The sequence below is a fragment of the Diabrotica undecimpunctata genome, chromosome 8, assembly GCF_040954645.1.
Source record: "Diabrotica undecimpunctata isolate CICGRU chromosome 8, icDiaUnde3, whole genome shotgun sequence".
NCBI lineage: Eukaryota > Metazoa > Arthropoda > Insecta > Coleoptera > Chrysomelidae > Diabrotica > Diabrotica undecimpunctata.
Genome location: NC_092810.1, coordinates 91,061,160 through 91,084,481, shown reverse-complemented (window position 1 = coordinate 91,084,481; position 23,322 = coordinate 91,061,160). Strand labels below are relative to the sequence as shown.

The 23,322-nt window shown below is 32.5% G+C and overlaps 3 protein-coding genes across 3 annotated transcripts in view; 2 read left to right on the top strand and 1 right to left on the bottom strand.

Moving 5' to 3' along the window:
- Nucleotides 1-23,322, bottom strand: part of LOC140447769 (LIM domain only protein 3) — a 1,475,576-nt gene that overhangs the window by 1,221,850 nt on the left and 230,404 nt on the right. The gene's annotated exons all lie outside the window — the stretch shown is intronic.
- LOC140448996 (zinc finger BED domain-containing protein 5-like) lies at nt 1,388-1,819 on the top strand. Its single transcript, XM_072542135.1, has one exon. It carries the CDS (start codon nt 1,388-1,390, stop codon nt 1,817-1,819), a length of 432 nt encoding a protein of 143 aa, XP_072398236.1.
- LOC140448994 (zinc finger BED domain-containing protein 5-like) lies at nt 2,279-2,761 on the top strand. The gene has a single exon (XM_072542134.1). The coding sequence runs from the start codon at nt 2,279-2,281 to the stop codon at nt 2,759-2,761; it is 483 nt and encodes a 160-aa protein (XP_072398235.1).

Below are 23,322 nucleotides of genomic sequence, written 5' to 3'. Positions count from 1 at the left end.
AACAGCAGAGCATAAACCCAAACTGTGGCTTAGGTATGTTGACGACACATTTATTATCTGGATGCATGGAGAAGAGAAACTTAATGAATTCCTACAACACATTAACAATATCCATCCAAAAATACAGTTTACTATGGAACGGGAGAATAACCAGTAACTTCCATTCCTAGATGTGTTAGTTATTAAGACAGAAAACGGAAGCCTAGGACATACAGTATACCGAAAACCAACCCATACTGACAGGTACTTACACGCAGACTCACACCATCATCCTGCACAATTAAATTCGGTAATAAAAACCTTAATAACTAATAATAATAATAAAGATCTGAGAAACTGGCAGATGAGGACCATAAGAACGAAAAAATCCACAAAGTCAAAACAGCTTTAAGAAAAAATGTTTTCTCCATGTCCACGATAGAAAAAGCACAGAAATCCCGAAACAACAGCAGAGATCAAAAAAAAAGAAGAAAAACCAGTCGGAAAAACTATCCTGCCCTATATAAAGGGTATGACAGACAAAATCGGCAGAGTTCTAAGAAAAACAAAATAGAAACTATTTTGAACACCGACAGAAAAATCGCAACCATATTACCATCAGCAAAAACAAAAGTTGCATTGGAAAATCAAGGCGTATACAGGATCCCGTGAGAAGATTGCGATAAATCGTACATCGGACAAACAAATCGAAGGATACAGGTTAGACGCAAAGAACATCGAAACGCCATCGAAAAAAAAAGAGAAAACTTCATCCCTAGCACAGCATATCATAAACATAGGACACAAAATAGACTTAATCGCGAGAAGTTCCGAGTTCTCCTCTCTCCTCCTCAGACCCAGACCTTAGTCGAGTCAGTTTAGTCAGTCCAGTCAGTCCTTCTGCACATTAAAATATTCCAAGCAGTAGGTAAATATACTTAAATTTATACAAAATCATGGATAAATTTTTAACTGAGCGTAAGCGAACATTCGATACTAGTGAAGCATCAACAAGTGTACAGGCGAGAGTGGTTCCAAAAATAAAATCAATAAAATATTCTCAAGATTACTTAAATTTTGGGTTTACGTTTACTGAAGTAAATGAAGAAGAACGGCCTCTATGTATCATTTGCTCAAAAATTTTAGCAGCCGACAGCATGAAAACAAATAAACTTAAAAGACATTTGGAAACGCTTCATAGTGAGTACATTAATCAACCCCGAGAATTCTTCGAGTTAAAATTAAAATCACATGAAAAATAAAAATCGTTTAAAAAAAAACTTTGACTGTGAATGAAAAAGCTTTACTTGCCTCTTATAAAACCTCCCATCAAATAGCTAGATGTAAAAAGCCTCACACTATTGGTGAAGAGCTTATTTTGCCAGCTGCAATTCAAATTGTAAAAACTATGTTTGGAGATAATTTTGCCAAAAAATTGGAGTCTATACCTCTAACAAATGATACTGTTGCCCGTCGAATTTGTGATATAGCTGAAGATGTACAGGATCAGCTACTCGGGAAGTTGCGCGACAAGCTGTTTTCGATTCAGCTTAATGAGGCAACAGATAGCAATAAAGATGCTCATTTTATTGCCTACGTTCGATTTTGTGATGGCATATCATTAGTAGAAGAACTACTTTTTTGCAAACCAATAGAACTGAAAGCAACATCGCTCGCATTATTTGCCATCTTAAACGATTATATAAATGAAGCAAAAATAGAGTGGAAGAATTGCGTCGGAATATGCGCAGATGGTACTCCTGCAATGTCCGGAAAATTTCATAGCCTACAAGCGCTTGTGAAACAAAAGTCTTCAATGTGTATTGGACACACTGTATGATCCACAGAGAAGCTCTGGCTTCCAAAAAAATGTCTATTGGCCGGAATATTGTGCTACCAACAGTTGTAACAGTAGTTTATTACATAAAAATTAGACCTTTGAAATCCAGAATCTTTTCTGCACTTTGTAAAGACATGGGTGCATTACATTCAGCATTATTATTTTATTGTGAGGCAAAATGGTTATCACGTGGGAAATTTTAACAAAGTGTTTTTGAATTAAGACATGAAATCGCTATTTTTCTAGAAGAAGAAAATAGACCGGAAGCCGAGATGTTTCGAGCTAGTTTATTTTTGATGAAATTGAGCTACTTGGTTGACATATTCGAGAAACTAAATATTTTGAACATTCAGCTTCAAGGAACCAATACACATATATTGGATACGAGTGATAAAGTTAATGGTTTCTGTAAAAAATTGGAATTGTGGAGCAGAAATTTAAAGCAAAAAAAACCTAGAAATGTTTGCAAATGTGGATGAATGTATTAAAACTTACAAGGTTAAAGAACAACACGTGAAAGTTGTTTTTGTAACCATTGAAAATCATTTAGCGATGCTGACTAAAAATTTTAAAAGATATTTTTTTGCCGACGACAAATTAATACGTAGTTACGAGTGGGTTAGGAATTCGTTCCAAATTACACCGGAAGGGCTCTCTACTGCTGAAGAAGAAACCTTCATTGACTTCACGGCAAATGATGAAATCAAGAAACAGTTTAATAATAAATCCCTCTTTGAATTTTGGGCAGGAGTAAATGATGAGTTTTCTGCACTGAAAACCAGAGCGTTCCGTATACTATTGCCGTTTTCAACATCCTACCTTTGCGAAACAGGATTTTTTGCGGTGGCTGCTTTGAAGACCAAATATAGATCGCAGCTAAATATAGAAAAAGAACTGAGAACGTCTATTTCTAATATTACACCCCGTTTCGATCAACTTTAAGGTCCCCTTCCACGAGCTCTACAAAACAAGCTCAAAGAAGTCACTGATTTATTATTAAACTTGTTCATAATTTAGTGTTCAGTGCTCTTTATAATTATACCTGTTATATCAGTATTCATGTGTATTTTATTTTTTATTTTGTAAGAATTTTGTTTTGTTTTGATTTTAGTAAATTAGTCAATGTTGTTGATGTTTTTTTCGAATAGGCTCACGCCCCCCATTAATAATACCGCGCCCCCTGCCCCACAGGTTGAGAATCATTGCACTAACAGTCATTAACAAAAAAATTATTTTTTAGTTGTCAGGTATAACAATATACCAAACTCTGAATAATTCTTTATTTAAAATTTTATCTTTTGCGAACCTCCCCTAAGCGAACATGGGTTATATAGAGTATATTAACATAAGGAATGATTCTTGTGCGTTTGGATTAAAATAGTAGAAATCATCACAAAGTTTAATTTTTGTCCAAGTTTTGCAACAATAATTATTATAACATTTGAATACTATCTAAATTCGAAGATTTGAAATTAGTACATTTTTTTTGACACTGGAGACTTATCTTTTATAAAAGATTATGTTTTTGTTGAATTTTAAACCAAATTACAATTCCATATTTATTTGTCTAGTATCATCATCTTTTTTTAATATCAATTTTTATGAGTGTAAGTCACGCACAATAGCACAAATAAAATGCTTTTGTAACAGAATGCAAAATGACAGAAAAAATACGGCAAAAAGGATTATTTTTATGGAAAATGTTTCATTCATTAAAAAAAATAAAAATGATGGTATTTTGCACCTTAAATGAGAAACAACGCTTATGACTTAACAAGGTAACAATCTGTGGAGCCACCCACAGAAACGAAATATTCATTTGGTACTTAGTCCCTTCGAACTAATATAATAATGAAAAATAATTAATTTCTGTTTTTGGACTTAGTTAATTCTACTTATCACCAGTTCGAAAGGCGCAAATGATATATAATTGTTACGTTGTTATTATTTATTTAAATTTTATGAAATTTGAGACAGTTTTCCTATGAAACAAAGTATTAAAATCTTTCGCTTATGGTCTAAAGATAATCGTCAGCATCCTTGTTAATTTTGTCATATATTTTCCAAAGCAGGGGCTCGTAAATTTTTAGTAAAAATGTTGAGCGATCCTTTCTCAGTTACCCCTTTGTTTCTGATCCCCCTGAGTGTGGTCGGGTGTTTTATGAAGCGGAATATTTCCAGAAATCGATGGAAAGCTTGGCGGGACGCGGGGGCCGAAGGGGGGATTCATTGGGGCGTCGCAGCGTTCAACTTCGGTAGTGGTGGTGTTCTGCCTCCACTAATTACAAACGCCGTCTAATTAACGATATATAGGAAATTGTTCTGCTATACTTTGAAGTGGCAGCTTTCGGATTACTACCGATGATGGATTCAATTAATTAACAGATTACTTGATTACTAATTAACTTAATTGAGAAATTTCATAATGGAAAATTCTTTAATGCACTTTTAACTTTTCAAAGGGCTCTCTCTTTCTCTCCTTTCCTTTTGTTCCTCCTCGAGAGAGGTTTTTCGTTTTTCAATTATTAAAATATCCCTCCAATAACGAAAGAAAAAGTTAATTTGCTAATTAACTTTTCAATAAGCCATTTACTACCACAATTAACTTTTTATACCTTTTTTTATTCTTCCTTCATTACACTGTAAAATATTTGAAAAATATATGAACCGTTAGAACTAATATACCGTTCGCATAATAATAATTTATTTATATTATTTTTTAGTCATCACTTGGCGTCACAAATCTCAGTTTATAAATATATCGCGAATTAAACAATAAAGTATGTTTAACATTTTCACTTTTGTTTATTTACACACCTATACGTTTAACACAATATACAATAAAGAAAAAAAAATATTTTGAGAACGATTTCCACTAACAGATCAGAACACACTTATCACGGCTTTTGGTACGCAGCAAAAAACTCTTTGTTTGAATTTCAAGGTCACGTGATTAAGAAAAAAATACGTCTTTCACTTTATCTTTCTCTCGCTCTCTCTCTCTCTCTCTGATTCCTCGTTATTTTTTCTTCTTCTTCTAATTTTCTCGTTATATATGCACATAGACTTCTAATAACTATTTCAATCGATATCTGTTAGACCTCTGCAATCCAGTTTTCCTAGCTAATTTTCATTAGGATATCTTCATCAATATATCATCATACTATTACATCACAGGATATTCAGTTTTTCCCAAGTATTATGGTAATGGTTTTCATCTGGTTGTTGATTTTGTCAGTCTATAAATGTCGATCATAATTATATGCCCTACCCATCTACACTTTAAATTTACTACCGTTTGCATTATTTCTTCGATTTTCGACTGTCATTGAAATAATTGATAATTCCTTTTTCTTTCCTTCATTGTTGCTCCTGATTATTTTATTTATTTATTGAGCGAGCTAGACCCATTGCTAAAATTGCCACGCTACAGAAATATTAACTAATATTTCTACTAACAGAAGAAGAAATATTGAAATCAGTTGGTAACGGTACTACTACGGAAAGTTATATGGAAGATAATTTTAACGACGAGCCACAAACTTTATCTACGAGCGTATCGATATTAACGAAATAAGTAAACAAATAATGACTGTACGATAATTTACAGGGCAATGTAGCAACATAAACAGATAATGTGTTCTCCCTATTTATCATTAAAAATCAAATTGAATTAGAAACCAAAATCTGTTTAAAAAAAAACACAGACTTAATGTGTGCATATATTTTTTCTCACTTTACTATGTACTTTTTTGTTGGCTAACCTTAAGTGGATTAATTGAGAAGAAAAGTATTTTAAAAGTGCCTTAAGTAAGTTGTCGTTTCGTCCGTTTTCGTGGTCTTCCTACTGATGGTCTTCCTATTGGGAAACAGTCTCTCGCCGTATTTACTACTCTACTTGTTGTTATTCGGCTTATAATATGATCGTTTCATTATACTCTTCAATTTTTTACCCCGTCCGTGATGTTTTCCACCTTGCATCTACGTCGTATATCTGTACTTCTAGGTCTGTCCCAGTGTCCTAGTGTCTTACCATCAATTTTTCTTAGTTTGCATCCCTGCTGTTTCTAACATTCTTTTTGTCCTCTCTGTCCATTGTCAGATCGTGTTTCTGCCGCCTATGTTATTATTTGTCTGATGACTATTTTGTAAATTCTGCCTTTCATTTCTTTCCCGATATTTTTATTTCTCCATATTGTTTTATTCAGGCAACCTGCGGCTTTGTTTGCTCTATTCACTTAATATTCCACTTCTTTTCCAGCTGTACGTAGCTAGATAGTATGCTGCCTAGATATTTAAGCTCAATCACTTGTTGTATTATCTAATCTTCCAGCTCCAATTTACATCTAAGTACATTTGCTGTTATGTATAATCATGCATTTTGTCTTTTTTGAAGAAATTAACATGTTAAATTGTCTGGCGGTTATATTAAATTTGTGCAGCTTACATTATAAATTGTCTTCATTCTGATAGGGTAGTATCGTGTCGTCTGCATAGCAGATTATTTAATTAAGTTTATTGTTGTTACTTCTTCTTCTACTTTTACTGTTATTGTGGTGTTTTAGTAAATCATTTTGATTTTTCCTAAGAGGTATTTCTCTTGCGTTACAATAAGTGGATAACGTATTTTAATTTGACCCTGTCAAATACCTTCTTAAGGTAAGATATGCTGGTTTGTTGTATTCTAACGATTTCTTTTGCACTTGCCTCAATTAAAATATAGTGTCGGTGCATGCTCTTCCCGACCTAAAATATTATTGTTCTTCTGCTAGTGTTATAATTTTATTATTTGTTATTACTTTCGTTGTTAATTTTAGTGTTTTGTTTAATAAATTGACTTCTTCGTAATTTTTCGGGTTCCATTTGTCTCCTTTTTTGGAGAGGTATAGGGGATGCTTGATCTCCATTATTTTGGTATTCTGTTTTGTTCTATTATTTTTAAATTAGTTTTATTAGTTGTTTGGTTATATCCGGTCCTCCGTACTTAAGGAGTTCATTCGGTAGTCTGTCCTCTTCTTGTGATTTTCTATTTCTTAATTTTCTTAGTGTCCTGTATCTCCGCCTCCTTAATATTTATTTCTTTGTTTGTCATCACTTCTAGTGCTGGTGGTTCATTATTGTCACCTTTATCAATAGGGATTGAAACTGGTGTGACCATGTTTCCTGCTTAATATGTTTAGTTTTTATTATTTTATTCATCTCTTTTCTTTGTCCTCTGATCTCTCTCCATATTGCTTTGTGTGTTCCGCAAAGGTCGTGTTCCATCTGTTTTGAGAAGCTCTGCCAGTGTTCCCTTTTTATTTGTCTGACTAAAGTAGTCGTTTAATTTCTGATTCGTTTATAGTGGTTATATACCTGTTGTGTTTGTTGTATTCTGTATTGTGGTAAGGCTTGCTTCTTTTCTTCACATTTTGTCTTCACTTTCTCTCTACACCATATGGTTTCCTTTTTAATATGTGGTTTTCTAAATAACCCTGTTGCTACGTTAATTGTGCTTCCTTGATGTTTTTGTTTTCTAATATTTCATTCCCAGCAATCTCTTCTGATATTCTTTTTCTGTATAAGTATTCTGTGGATTCCGTATTTAGTCCTTCGACTCTAATTTTTGTTTTTGATGGCGCACAATCGCACATTGTTGATAACAAAAGTAGTGAACAAAATAACTCACAAAGAAGTTGCTCAAACACATTTTTTTATTTAAAAGTATTTTGCAATGTTTAAATGTCAACAATAAGTAAAAGTAGTCACATTGACCAGAGACAACAGGGATTTTACCCAGGGACTACTAACTAATTAGTTTACTCTAAATGGTTAGTCCATTAAGAGTAAATAAATAAATTCATCAAACGTCCCGGTAGGACTGATGCGGATCGTACCTAGCTAAGAACGCACTGGAAAAAGAACATATACCTATTGGCTGGAACTTGTGCAAGATACGAGAGAGACTGCATATCCAGCGGAGCTTTAGATGCTTGCGATTCGGGAATGGTAAAATCGACTGCAAGGGAGAAAACAGGACGGACTCCTGCTAAATATGTGGCAAAATAGGTCACCAGGCACGTAAATGCAATAATCAGGAGTCCTTTATATTTACCTGACATATAAATCGCAATATCATAACTCTGTTTCCTACAGTTAGTGATATCTTTATATAAATTATTTAAAAATTCTAAAATAACTTTCTCCAACTTTTCATCATTTTAAGAAAATCTAGGTAGAAATCCCATAAATCTTTCTTTCATACCACTTGGAAGACATAGCGAATAATGACAGTTAGCGGAAGTAAAATTTGGCTTTCTTTATTTCGTTCACTAATGTGAGTTCAAAATCTTTCGATATATTATGTAATAGAAAAAAAGTCATCACATATAGTAGACGACAAATAGTTTATAGTACCTATGCAACAGTTTGCATATTTTTTTATGTGTTCCCACAACAATGCATCAAACTCGGATAAATATTCCAAAGCATGTATATAATTACCATTATTCTTCACTAAAAAAACTCTTCAAGTTAACACGAAACGATAAACTAAAGAGTATGAAGAAATAGATTTGATTGTCACCACCACACGTTTACCTCCCTCCAATATATTTATTTTTCATTTATCATATTTGTTTTTTCAATGCTTCCAGTGATTTTAGATCTTGTTATAAAAATTAAAATGCAATTAAAGTGGTAGGTCACTGGAGTTTTTCATGCTTCAAAAATTTTGTATGTACATTTTTTCTAATTATTCGTCCCTTTTGCCATTGCGGTATTGCGTTGTTTTTTAATAAAAAATTGGAAACCCTACAAACCCTTGTAAGCCTAGGTTGCCCAGGCCTTAGTCCGCCTCTGGTCGAAGAAAATGATAAATACCTGAAGTACGGACAGTGATATGGGAGATATGAACAAGCAGATAAAATGTTAATTTAATAGTACAATAAAAATACGATAAATGCCAGATGAATAGAGGAACATCCATTTTAGTAACTATATACAAAAACAAATTTTTAACAAAGCGTAGAATTTTCAAAACTTCAAAACGATTTGGCAAGCGGCAAAAAAATAAAGTAAATTTGTTGTGTAGTTGTATATTGTTACTATTACATAGTTTTTTAAAAACACAATTGTTACAAGAAAATAGATTCAGGACGATATAAAGACGTTAGTGCATTAATTACGAAAACATTTTATATTTAACTGAAACATAAAATAAAGTTGTTTCCAATAATTCCGAACTTTACCCAACAGTCATAAAAGTTTGTATCCAATCACTTTTATAGTTACTATCCATCCTCTTTCCAGACTCAATTTCCATATCAATCACTATAGCAAATGGAAAATCCAATTTTTCCAAATAAATCACACGAGCTCCCACTTTCATTCAAAGTCAAAATGCATTATATTATTTATGGGTGGGCTGCGGTCTAGCTCGAGCTTGTACGGTACGGCTAAAGGTAAATTTTCGGTCACTCTATGAATTTAGATAGACAGGAAGATGACGCTGACCATCAATAAAATATCGAATAGTTATCCAGAATATAACGTGATAGGAATGGCAAAAAGCAGATTGCATCTATCCCTCGACAGAGTATACGTTTAACAGAGGCGGCGATGAATAATTAATTTGTCAATTTGGGTTTTGGAATGTTGATCCAGAAGTCATGGATTTAATTTAAGAACGGATTAGGATAAGAAGGAGCTATATTTTATATCTACGAGAGTTTTTGTCATTAATGTAGTTTTTAGAGAAGAAAATAATTAACGCAATCATTGCATCTAGTGGTATTTTTTTATAAAGAGAAAAGTGGATAACACCAGCCATCAGACGACTTAGACAATTCCAATAAACGTGTTATACATTGCATACCACATTTTTCTAAAACTCTATATAATTAATCAAAATCAAAATAGATATTTGTAATATATTTAATAAAGAACGTAATTCATTTGTGTTAGTTACTGATTGGTTAACAATTCATTAAATTATTAATATTTGGGAGAGTTAAATCCGTTTTAACTCGATTTTTATAATACGTAGTAAATTCTCACTAACTACGTCAAATCACAAATAAATTACTATTTTCTTAATATAGAACAACACATTATTTAAAAATGTAAAAACACATTAGTTTCATTGTTTGTTAATTTAATTTCCAACATTGTTTCGCACGCCAATGATACAGTAGTGTCTCACTTCCCTAAAGGGTGTACGTTAGATTAGGTGCATATGCATGTTGCACCTGCATTCTATTTCAATATCATTAGTGCCGTTTTGTTGAGTAGATTTATGGTTTCACACTGACTGGAGTCAAGTTAAAGCTGGCTAAAATGTATCTAATATTTATTGCCACTATGACAAACTGTCAGACAACGGTATAAAGAAGTGATACTGGGAGCAATTATCTAAATAGGTATATACATATACAGTTAGCAAATATATATTATATATATATATATATATATGTCTATATATATATTTATATATATATATATGTATATATATATATATATATATATATATATATATATATATATATATATATAGATATATATACATATAAACTGTATAGAAAGAAAATAAATAGCATATAATTATTTCTATGCAGTATGTATATATATATATATATATATATTAAATGGCCAAATATATGGCCTATGAGGACAAATTCGTTAAACTTCCCGTGCTCGAATCGGTATCAATAAAGTGTTATGATCATTTCGGCCTATCCCAGCCTCATCAGACACTTGGGCTGATACAAATTCAAACTCGGAAAGTCCAACGAATGTCTCCCAAAACTTCACTACAACAGTAGTTAGCTTACAAAGGCGCCACCTGCTTTGGCGGCCGTGAACGAAAGCGATATGATAATATCGTTTTCTGTATCCTCTGCGCTCTAGAGCTAGAGCGCAGAGGATACAGAACCTCATTGTGCTCCTAGGAAGAAGAGAAAGAGGAAGTAACATTACCTACTAACTCAAAAAGCTTAGCTAACACGTATAGAGGTCCTTGCTTGAAATATCTGGAGGGTACTTGCTCACAGGGGCAGGGATTTTAAAGAACCTCTTTTACTCGGGTGTTACAGCTATCGATGGTTCTTAGTACGTACCTCTTATTGAGATAAAGGATCCGATTTTGTTTTACTATTAAGACATTGGCCAGTTATTGGATAAATGCTAACGGGAAGCCAAGAAGTTTCTATATTCAACAATTTTTTCTAATGTTATTTTTTTTTTATTTGCAGGAGATTACGTTGGTAAGTGTTTCCTAGTTTACCACATATTTCTGTTAGAAAAAAAATTTAAAGAGATAGGAATCTCTAAGTCTAAATGGTACAAATTTAAATCTGGTGAATGAGTTCCGTAACTAAATTGTATGAACAGCTTTTAAAAGGCCGCCTTAAGCGAGAACTGGAAGGAAATCATGCGCTGAGTCACCGTCAATATAGCTTTTGGAGCTAAAAGGTTCACCATAGAAAAGGTCTCAGTGGTCAAGAATACGGTACGAGAAATACGTTTAACATGGCATCATCATGGGAAAAAATTATGTCCAAACTGAGAGAATTTGGCATTGAGTATCTGGTCAACGTAGTTGACAGATACTTTACTGGCAAGTTCGTAAGGAAAAAAGTTACCAGCATCAGGTTGTCGCAGGTTGTTTCACAGGGTTCGGTACTAGGTTCCAGTATGTGCATTGTCCTGTCGACAAGGTGCTGAGATTCTAGCTTATGCTGACGATCTCGCACTAGTTGCGCAGGCGAGTCAGACAACGGACATGGTTAATGTGGCTAACATAGCCCTGTATCGTCTTAGTAGGTGGATCAGAGAGAACGATTTACAGCTAGCACTTTAGTAAATCATCAAGGGACAACAAATCCTCCCTTCGCTTTATAGTCGACTCACGGGTTAAATCGGTTAAGTACTTTAGGTACTGGCTTTCGAACGGACTGAGGATCTGAGTACAAGTCTAAATGATAGTGGAGAAGGCGGTCCAAAATCTGAAAGCGCTGGTATTGCTGATGCCGAACATTGGAGGCCCAGGTAGCACAAAAAGAAGTGTTGCATCGTGCTGAATACTGGCGAAGTACGCTAAAATGTTAAAGACTTTGCAAAAGCTCCTTAGTGTATTAAGCACCTGTACGACGGTCTTAAATGGGGCTCTATATGTTATTGGAGCAGTGATATCGATCTTCTTGTTGAGATGGAAATATAAATAAGAAAGAGAGAGAGAGAGAGAGAGAAAGATCGAGGAGTGAAAAAGGGGATTGGGAGAGTGATAGCGAAAAGATAAGGTAGACGGAAGAGCTAGTTCCTGATCTCAAGCCTTGGTGGGTACGTAAGTTCAGGAAAGTGGACTGGAAACATCTAGCCAGATCAAATGAAAGCTACCGTACATGACCTCTTCTACTAGCGAAGGTAAAAATAGACGTAGAAATAGAACAAAATTAAGACACAGGATTGATGTAGATAAGGTTGGCAGGAAGATAATGCTAACTGGTCTAAAACTGCTAGAAATAGGAGCCAATTGAAAACTAACCTTAGAAAGACCCGGATGTGGAAAGTAATTATTTAAAATTTCAATTTAACATGTTTCCTTAAAAGAAACAGAAATATTTAAGACAATATTTAGAATATTTAGGAGCCAGTTGATATGCCATATAACTTTAAAACAATAAGAGCCAAGTTTTTAACAAGATACTGGCAGTCCTCATAGAGCAGCAGTATCTACCAGTTCCCTTTGTTTCTCTAAAGTTACTGATTTTCCTGGACGGCTAGATCACCTGATACTTCACCCAACTAAACATGTATAAGATATCATAAATATAAGCTTGGGTCAAGTTTCTGGCCTGATAATGGATTTGCATTTTTCAAGGCATAAAGTTTAAGCTATTTGACAAAAAGTGAGATTATTTTAATACTTTTATTTCTTCATTCTATTTCTTCCATTTCTTCACTTGTTAACAGCTATGGTAGTATAAAGAAGGATTTTACTATTAAATGTATCTTTGTACATGTAGTCATTCTCAAGATTTTTGTAGAAACATATTAAATATTAGATAATATAAAAGTTAAAAATAAAAATAATATTTAAAATACTAGATCAAAGCACCCTGTAACTAAGCAAAGCTTTTAATAAACCACTAAGCTCAAACAATTTTTGTTTAAATCATTCTATTTGAGTCTCTTGAATATATGGGAAAATATTTCGACAATTTCCGTAAATCACCAGTTCCCTATTAGCCTATTCCAATAAGCGTTTAATTTTCCGGGAAAGTACATACATTTCGGGCATACAATCAGAGTTCTGTTCTCTATATCGGTAAAACAGAACATGGTTAATTTACGGCATAATTTACAAATTCCACTTTATCTCCCAATGAAATTGGAATCGTTATACTTAAATTGCCTCTAATAAAACTTGAACACGCAGCCGGATGTTTTCGCGGTGTAGATTAATTTAGGTTTCGTTGTGAGGTTATCTTTTACTCAACTACTATCATTTATGTTTTCCATATAACTTTGTCTTAAGAACTATTATAAATAAAGCATTCACTTTTTTAAAATTTTGTAAAAATTTGAGTGTTTTTGATTATAATTTGTTTCATAATGTTTGACAGAGTACAGTTAAGGGCCAAATAATTACAAGTGTGTAAAAATCTTGAAAAAAACATATTAACAAAAGATATGAAATTATGTGCGTTCATTGCCAAAGAGCATTAGGCAACACCATCATTGGAATCTCTACATGCTACGCAGTGGGAAAAGTTGTAAAACATTCTATAATTCTACAATCAAATGGATTGTAGAATATAGAACATAGACTGACTATCTTAACTACTAGAAACATATTTACCTATGTCGCAGATTAGTTGACCACTATAAAACAATAAAATATTTTTTAATAAAGAGACTTATGACCTCTAATATGGTCGATAGTGGTTAACAATTTATTAGCTAAGTTTAAAGATACCTATTTCGTCCTCTGGACTATGCAGATAATCTTGTTAGATTTTGGTTAGGGGTAAGCATCACAGTAAAGGTTTTACGGATATATAGTAGGCTTCGTGGCAAAATAAAAAATCTGAATCTTAAAATGTTCTAATGGTTGTACAGGGTGGTCCTTAAGTAATTGTACAAAAAGAAACAGTAGATTCTATACTTTAAAATATTACGATTTACGCCAAATTGTTTTAATAAAATGTTGATATTAAGAAAGATACAGGGTGTTAAAGTGCAAATTTATAATTTTATTTTTCGCTATAACTTTCATTTTTGTAAATATTTATGTAGAAAAATTTACAACTGGGTACTTTTAAATATGAGAAATTATAATTTGATGTACACTTTGATGTAACTGATAGAGGGCGCCACATACGCCACATATGTGCCATACATTTGCACTTAACTTTTTTGCTCCTTAAGTTACCTATATCTGGGATAAAAAATATTAAAGATACATTATTTTAACTAAAAAAAGGTATACCTGTTAATACTTCAAAACTCAACAGTTTTCGAGATAATCGCATTTTACAAATCAGCTGCATAATTCTGATTTAAAGCAATCAGGCAACGAAGGAAAAATAGACAAAAACATTAATACTTCTGAATTTTGGTATAAAATACTTTAAACTAAAGTTAATAGGTAAAGAAATAATAAATAAAATAAATATATTAGCAGGATAATTAATAATAGGATTTGACAAAATAACAGAATAATAGAATTTTAAATCAAACATTTTACGTTTTATGTTAAATTAAAGTCATAATCAAAACATTTTATTTACAAACCAAATTAAGAAATAGTTAAACTAAATAACATAAATTTTTGTCAAAGTGTTTGATATGTCCACCATTTTATTTAATTCATTTGTCGATATATTCCATAAAAGTTCCTCTCATATTAAATAGCATCATTGGTTCTAAAGAAACTGCTGCAGTATTTATTTCTTCCCATAGTCGGTTGCGAATATTTATGGGATTCTTATAGACACGTTGTTTTAATGCGCCCCATACACCCAAATCAAGCGGATTAAATTCTGGGCTACTTGGTGGCTATAATGTATAATGTATGAATATATTCTTTTGGATACATATCCAAATCTTATGGTATATTCTGGAACTACATCTTAATTGTTGCAGAGGTTAAATAATGTATTGAACTGTGATATATCTCGTCCATTGGTTTTGGTTACTTATATACACAGAATAACCTATCGATGACATTACTTATTTATATAATTATGTTACAGCTTACGAGTAACTATAATTACATCTTGAACAAATGGACTATTATTATTTACTAACGAACTAATATTATGCTAAATTGCCCGTGTGTTTACTATATTTATAAAAATATCGGTTATTAGGCCAACGATGATGTTTTTGTAAAAATGCTCTGAGTCTTTAAGGCTAGATTTGTAGCAAAAGTATTACGAAACAAGACACATATGTGTTATTCAATACCTGTGCTCTAGTTTCTATTATTTGTCCTAATAAAATGGGTAAACAATTTACGTAATGAATAATAAATATTCTTTTCGGATTTTTTATGAATTAAATAATTATATCAATATCTCACCACATTGCCAAGGAATATGACTACCACGACCAATCCAACGTTCAGAACAGTTGTATTTAAGTATGTTCTAACTGCCTTCTCTCTAGAATGTGGTGGTGTACCATTTTGCATAAACCACATATTTTGGGATTTCAGCATTTTACAATAGAGAAAAACGAATACAACGTCAGTATAGAAACTTAAGAAGCGATAGAAAAGGGAAATTGTAAACATGATGACGGCCAACCTCTGAATACGGACACGGCACCTAAAGAAAAAGATGTATAACAAAGCATTTTGTGATGTTACATTATTATCTTTAGGTTGTTTTAATAAGAATAAACTATGAATTATGCTTATCTAGAGATTTTCAGTGCTTTACCGCACAAATATCAAACTAAGAATTATTATGCAGCTGACTTATAAAATGCGATTATCTCGAAAACGGTTGCATTTTGAGGTTACTAACAAGTATATCTTTTCTTTGTCAAAATAATGTATCTTTAATATTTTTTAACACCAATAGAGCTATCTTAAAGAACAAAAAAGTTAAGGGCAAATTTATGCCACATATGTGGCATATGTGGCGCCCTGTCAGTTACATTAAAGTATGTATAAAATTATAATTTATCCTACTTAAAAGCATCCAATTGTAAATTTTTGTCTAAAAATATTTACAAACGTAAAAGTTATAGTGAAAAATAAAATTTTAAATTTCCACTTTAACACCCTGTATCTTTTTTAATATCACTATTTTATTAAAGCAAATTGGCTTAAATTGTAATATTTTAAAGTGTATAATCTACGGTTTCGGTTTGTACAATTACTTAAGGACCACCCTGTATACAAACCTTGTCAAACTCTTTAGTACTTAAGCTGGGAAAATATTCCATGTCAAAGGCAAGCAAAAAAATATTATAGAAACCTTGTGCTTGCTACGGAAAATACTCTTAGTGTTTAGGAAAACTAAAATCGGAATAATTATAGAGGTCTTCTCACCAAACACTACTCACTTGAATATTATCTTGTTAAAATTGGCAAAGTGAACAGAGCAACAAATTATACTGAAATTTATATAAAACACCTTAACAAATCTTCAACTGCAGGGTAAATTATTACTCACGCCATTCATACCTGAAACACGTCTTCTAGATCCTAACCAGGTAATAAATGATCACAGAAGCCGATCCTATGTTTACGTAGAAGCCTATATCTTTTGGACTACATATGGATGTAGAGTAAAAACAAACAGAATCGATGTCATTTTTCCAGGGATACGATAAAGAACACACAGAGTTCTTTATAGTATTTCTGGTGGAATCCTACTTCGTTAGAGGATAGATTGCTTCATCATCCAGCCTCAAGAGTCCACTGCTGAACATAGGCCTCTTCCTCATGTTTCCAACCCCGTCTATCTTGCGCCGCTCTTATCCAGTTTTTATTGAGTCTTCTTAAATCGTCAGTCCATCTTGTAGGTGGTCGACCGACGCTTCTCTTGTCTTCCCTAGGCCTCCATTCCAATAACCTATTTGTCCATCGCCCATCTGTTATTCTGGCTATGTGTCCTGCCCATCTATATTTTAGTCTGGCTATCTTCTCGATGATGTCAGTCACTCCGGTTCTTTTTCTGATGTCTTCGTTGGTTATTCTGTCTCGCAGAGTTATTCCTAACATGGACCGCTCCATTCTTCTCTGCGTGACTCTCAGTTTGGTAGCTGCTGCTGCTGCTTATATTGCTGCAGATTGCTTAGAACACTGTAATTGCAGTGACATATAAAGCATCCACTGCCAATAATAAATCCGTGACATCATTAATCGTCCTCCTCAGCCTCGACAGATGCTGGTCTAAAACTTCTATCTAAGCTCTCTAGTTAGTCGAACGTGGGTTTCGATAAGTGACTTTTAATGTTTTTTCCTCCAAGGTGTATCTTATATGTCTATCCCCTGACCAGCTCTTCTCTTTCCTACATACTCTGAGACACATTCATGAACATTCTGATATAAAATTACTTAAGAAGTTTCAAATTTAAGGCTATTGTTATGTTTATTACTTACTTTTTAGTTTTAGTTATAAAAGCCGGTTTTTTTGTCTACATTTAGTATGTGTAACTTATTTGTCATAATAAATTGCATTAATGCCTCACTCCTTTTCCAGGTGTCACAGGTGTTGGACAACTGCATCCTTGTTTTGCTGCAGCCGCTTCTGGATCGTCCGTAAGGAGATAGACAAAGCCCAGAATAATCTTTCTTAGTCTACCTTTATTTCCTTAGCATTTTTATAAAAGTTTGTTATTTCCTTTCTCCTCTACTTTTTTTCCATTTTTGAAAATATCTTTTTACTAGTTTTAAAATGTTTTATTTTTATTCTTATTATAAGTGTTTTTTTTTTTTTTGTTTTTTGCCTATCAATATCATAGTCGTCTTTATGACTTGTTTATCTCTTGTTGTTATCTCTTTGAATTTTTTTTAAGTTAAAATTGTATTTTTATTTGTTTTCAACCCAATCGTAGTTGCATGGTTTCTTGTGTTACTTTTGTTGCAACACTGGAAAATTATTTCCATATGTACTCTACTCCTTGTGTTTTTATTTCTCTATAGTTGGAGTTAATATTGTTTTGTAGATTGCCATCTCTTCTTTTTGCATTTTTGCAATTCCTGCATATTAAATTCAACTATTTAACTATATTTAACTATTAAATTTTAAAATTAAAAAATGATCAGAATTACTATCTGCTCCTTTGTAACTTATCACTTTTGTAATCAGCTTTGCCCGTTTGGCTTAAATCAATACATGGTCTATCTGGTTAGTTCTCCATTTTTCTGGGATACTGTGATATGCTAAGTGCCTTTTTAAACATCTTCTCTTTAAAAATCGATACTCATGATTTTCAGGTCCTTCTCAATTGCCAGCGTTATTAATCCTAACCCATTATAATTACATACTTCGTGTTTACTTTTATATAATAGTTACATAGATTTCATCTTACTATATGTTTGTATTGGCAGCCTAAATAACCATTATAATTTCTTTGCTTGGATTTTGGTCCAACACATTTTATAGTTCCTCATACTACTCATCATTTACCTCATTTTTTTATCTTGTGTCGAAGCTTGGAGTTAACTATATTTATAACTTGGGTATTACATTATATCTTTATGTATTATCAATTTATTTGACAGTTTATAAAAATCTTTTATGTAATATCTTCAAAATCTAAATTACATCCTTTGGCTTTATGTTTTAAATATTTTAATTAACTTATTAAATTTTAAATTTTAACTGCCCTTTCCTCATAATATATCTCTCTTAAATTTCAAGTTCCTATTTTTATATTTCTTTATTCCTTTTGCTGATTTATATTTTATTTCTTGTTCACCTTGTCGTACTTTACTCGGTTGCTTGGATGGCTTGCTAGTTTTTTAGACTATTTTTTTTAGGAAACCCTCTATTTACAGTCCCATTTGTAGACTCGATCGTCAGTTTCTGTTCTATGTCTCAGTTTTTTTTTTTCATTATTATGTATTTCTTCCCATTATCAACTATTTTTTTATTATTTTTATTAGACACGTTGTTTCCTATTTTTATTGCTTAGTATATTTTTACATTTTCTCTAATGTAGTAATAAATGCTCTATGAAGAAACTACTGATGATATGTTTTAAAGTTGTTCGTCAGGTTTATCCATTTTTATCTAGGCTTGTCATAACTATGTTGCTTCTTCTGTTTTGTTCTTGTTACTATCCCATTCTAGTTTATACTTTTTATATATTTTGCCTAGACACAATAGAAAATATCGAGGGATTTAAAAACTGAAGATTACTTCGACAGAAAAGCTAGATATTAGCATGCGAGAAACAGAGACAGATATATAAATCAGATACCAAGAACAATACAACATCACAGATAACTAACTTGACTGATATATCCATTAATAACTAACCTACTTTAATAATTAATTTTCATTAACTAAAAAAGATAACATTCCCTTGCTTTTCTTAGATACATCTCAATAAGATATTATTATAATAATACATGAACAATATAATATAATTAAAAAAGAAAATCTAAAATAATATTTCACTATACTGGGATTTAACATCATTCGGTTTTACCAATGAACCTTAACGACATAAAGATTCAAAAGAACTACTTGAATTGTAAGCACATGCGTTCTGGTAAAACAGAACCTCACATTTAAACTTTCTAACAATCAAAAATTTAGTTATTGCCGACAATTCAAAGAATTACCTCCTTTTAAATGCAGTTACATTGGGTTTTTCGATTAAAATTGGGTAAACCTTTGCGTTTTAAGTTCAAAGCTACCATACATTTCCAACGGTATAAAAACTTGTTTTTGCACATAGTAACAAATAACACCACTATGTTGTTACTAGCTAAGTTTTTTAACATTTTAACTCTACAATTCTAAGTTACGGTAAGATCAATAATGTTTTGAATGGATAATATATGGTAGCTAATTATAATTTATTCTCTTTCAGCCCTAAAGAAGCCAAATTAATTCTCTTTGGCGAAAACGTTCGGCGAAAAACAATTGATACTCATTAGAGTCTTTCTTGCAGATTTCCCCAATATTTAAGAGTCCACTATATATATATATATATATATATATATATATATATATATATATATATATATATATATAAATTAATAATAAACTAACCAGTCTTCCGGGTTGAAGCGCGTCGATATCTATTGGGCCGAGCTTTCGACATCATCTCTGATGTCTTCTTCAGGGCTTCCGAGGTCTCAGTCTCCCAAGCCCCCAGACACTACTACACTCACTAGTCACTGCACTACTTATACTATGTTCTTAAACTATGTTCCGCGGAACTCCAGGGTTCCGTGGGGATAATTCAGGGGTTCCGCGAAAGCTAAGTGTTTTTTTAATAACATTTAAGGAAGTATATAGCATAAAAAAAGTAATAAAAATTTAACGACACAACTAAATTCTAATAATTATTATGGATATTCTCATTTGGTGCAAATGCGATAGTCTGACGTCGCGAATTGTACGACGCCATCAGCACAATCATTTTTGGTATTAAAAGCAGCCGCCCTGGTGATATAATACGGGAAATCTCGGTATCGGATTCCCCGACTAAATTCTTTATTGATATACAATACATATTTATCAATACTCTGCGAGTATTGAAGTATTTTACATATTAGTCACTTGCCGGTGTGTGTCTTATAAATAAACTGATTGAAAGTTACTGATAGTGATTTTGTTTATTGATAAACTTTATTGGTTCAGTCTAAAACCAATTTATTAATACTAAAAAACGTGTCAATACCCAGAAATTGTAATTGTTGGTGTTTAATAGTTCAATGTTAAAGATAATATATCAAAGTAAGTAACCTTTAAACTTTATTCAGTTTCGGACCCAGCAACTAGTTCTTTTGCTAAAGGTAACTGTGATAATAATAAAAGTAATGCAACTGTAATCGCCACAAACCAAATTAGACCAGTAATGGATTCTACAATTAATCAATCCAGAGCAGCTACTAAAAAACTAAGGAAATATGAGGCAAGTTATAAAGGTTTAGGATTCACGAACGATAATGATAATCCTTAGTGTGTTATATGATATGCAACAAAGTTCTACCAAATAGCTCAATGTCTTCAGCTAAATGCGTCGTCATTTACAATCGGTTCATGGCGAGCTCAAAGAAAAAAATGTTGAATTCTTTATTCGGAAGTGTGATGAACTTTTAAAAATAAAAACGGTTATGGTTCAAACCACAAAAAACGGTAAACGAAAAAGCAACTGAAGCTTCTTCTTTAATTAGCTATTTGATAGCTTAGCGTAGTGAAACATACTCGATTGTGGAATATCTTATTGAACCTTCATGTATGGAGATGGTAAAATGTGTGTTAGGTGAAAAATTTGTAAAAGAAATGGCTAAGATTCCATTTTCGAACGACCCGGTAGCTCAGCGCATCAGATATTTAGCAGCCAATATAAAGAATGAACTTACTTTTCGCCTCAAATCATGCATATTTTCTTTACAAATGGATAAATCAACCGATGTAGCTGGACTCACAATATTAATTGTAATCGTGAGATATCAGCACTAAAACGAATTATTGGAAGATCTTCTTTTATGTTAAATGACTACCAACACGTACTACTGGAGTCGAAATATTTGGTTTTTTAAATTCTTTTCTTGAAGAAAATAAAATACCATGATGCAAACTGTGTTGATATCTGTACCGTTGGAGCAAAGGCCATGACTGGCGTAATTAATGGGGCTTTACAGCTATTACAAACATCCTATTACAAAAATGCCGTGACCAAAGAAAAAATGTATTTGCATGTTTCGTGGACTTCGAAAAGCCATTCGATAAAGTACAGCATGTAAAATTAATGCAAATAATGAAAAATATCGGAATAGATGACAAGTATATTCGTGTCATTAAAAATTTGTACTGGAATCAAACTACTATCGTAAAAATTGAAGATAACTACACCGATAAAATCTCCATACAATGAGGAGTCAGACAAGGTTGCGTTTTGTCGCCAACATTGTTCAATGTTTACCCGGACCAGTTATTTAAAAAGGCACTTGAAAGACAACCATATGGAATAAAAATCAACGGGGAACTAGTTAATGTAATTAGATATGCAGACGATACAGTAATTCTGTCAGATAATATTGAAGATCTCCAAATTCAGCTTGATCGTATTCACGAGGTAGGAGAGGAAATGGGCATTAAAATAAACTCAAACAAAAGCAAATTTTGAGTGTTTAGTCGTGACCCACATCCCGATGCAAAGCTTCAATTAAACGGAGGCCAAGTTGAGAAAGTTCACAAAATGACATATTTGGGAACTGTGATAACGGACCAACTAGATCCAGATATAGAAATAAAACGTAGAATAGCAATAAGTAAAACTACTTTTATGAAAATGAAGTCATTTCTTTGCAATAATCATCTAAGTTTAGATCTAAGATAAAGAATGGTTAAGTGTTATGTTTGGTCCGTACTTTTGTATAGTGCAGAAGTCTGGACGCTAAAAGTATCGATCATTAATAAAATTGAAGCATCGTAAATGTGGGTTCATAGACGAATGCTAAAGATACCTTGGTCAGCAAGGAAAACTAATGAAGAAGTACTAAGGAGCGTCAACAAAAATAGAGAACTGCTAAAGACTTTTAAACATCGAACAATGTCTTATCTTAGACATATAGCAAGGGGAAGTCGATATAAAATATTACAACTAATCATTAAAGGCAAAATAGGGGGCAGTAGAGGTGTAGGAAGAAAACAAGTTTCTTGGTTAAAAAACAGTCGTGATTGGACACAGATATCAAATGCAGGACAATTATTCCATATTGCAGAAGATCGAGAAGCCTTCGCAATGATGATCGCCAACGTCGAATAATTCTGATATGGCACGCGAAGAAGAAGAAGTACAGCTTATTAAAAATATAGCTAAAAACTGTTCTAGTAGCCACTACATGATTTAAAGGTAGGCACTTGCTGCTAAAAAATTATCCCCCAGTTATAAGAGTGCTCTTGATGAGGTCATAAAAATTATTAACTTCATAAAATCTCGGCCGCTAAATAATCGTTTATTTAAAATACTCTTAAAATACTCTGTGAGAAGATTGAAAGTGTACATACATCTCTTCTTTTATACACTGACGTCAGATGGTTATCTCGAGGAAAGATGCTAACCCGTTTTCTTGAGTTAAGGAACGAGGTGCGTGCTTTTTTTTATAACACAATTTTGAACTGAAATATCGATTATTCGATACTAATTGCTTACTTAAAATTGCCTACTTAAGCGACATTTTTGCAAAAATAAATGAACTTGATTTAACCCTCCAGGGCAAACAAATAAATTTATTTATTGTCCACGAAAAATTCTTGCTTTCAACAAAAAAAATTGACTCTTGGACAATATGTAGGCGCTCCAACGAGTTCGTTTAT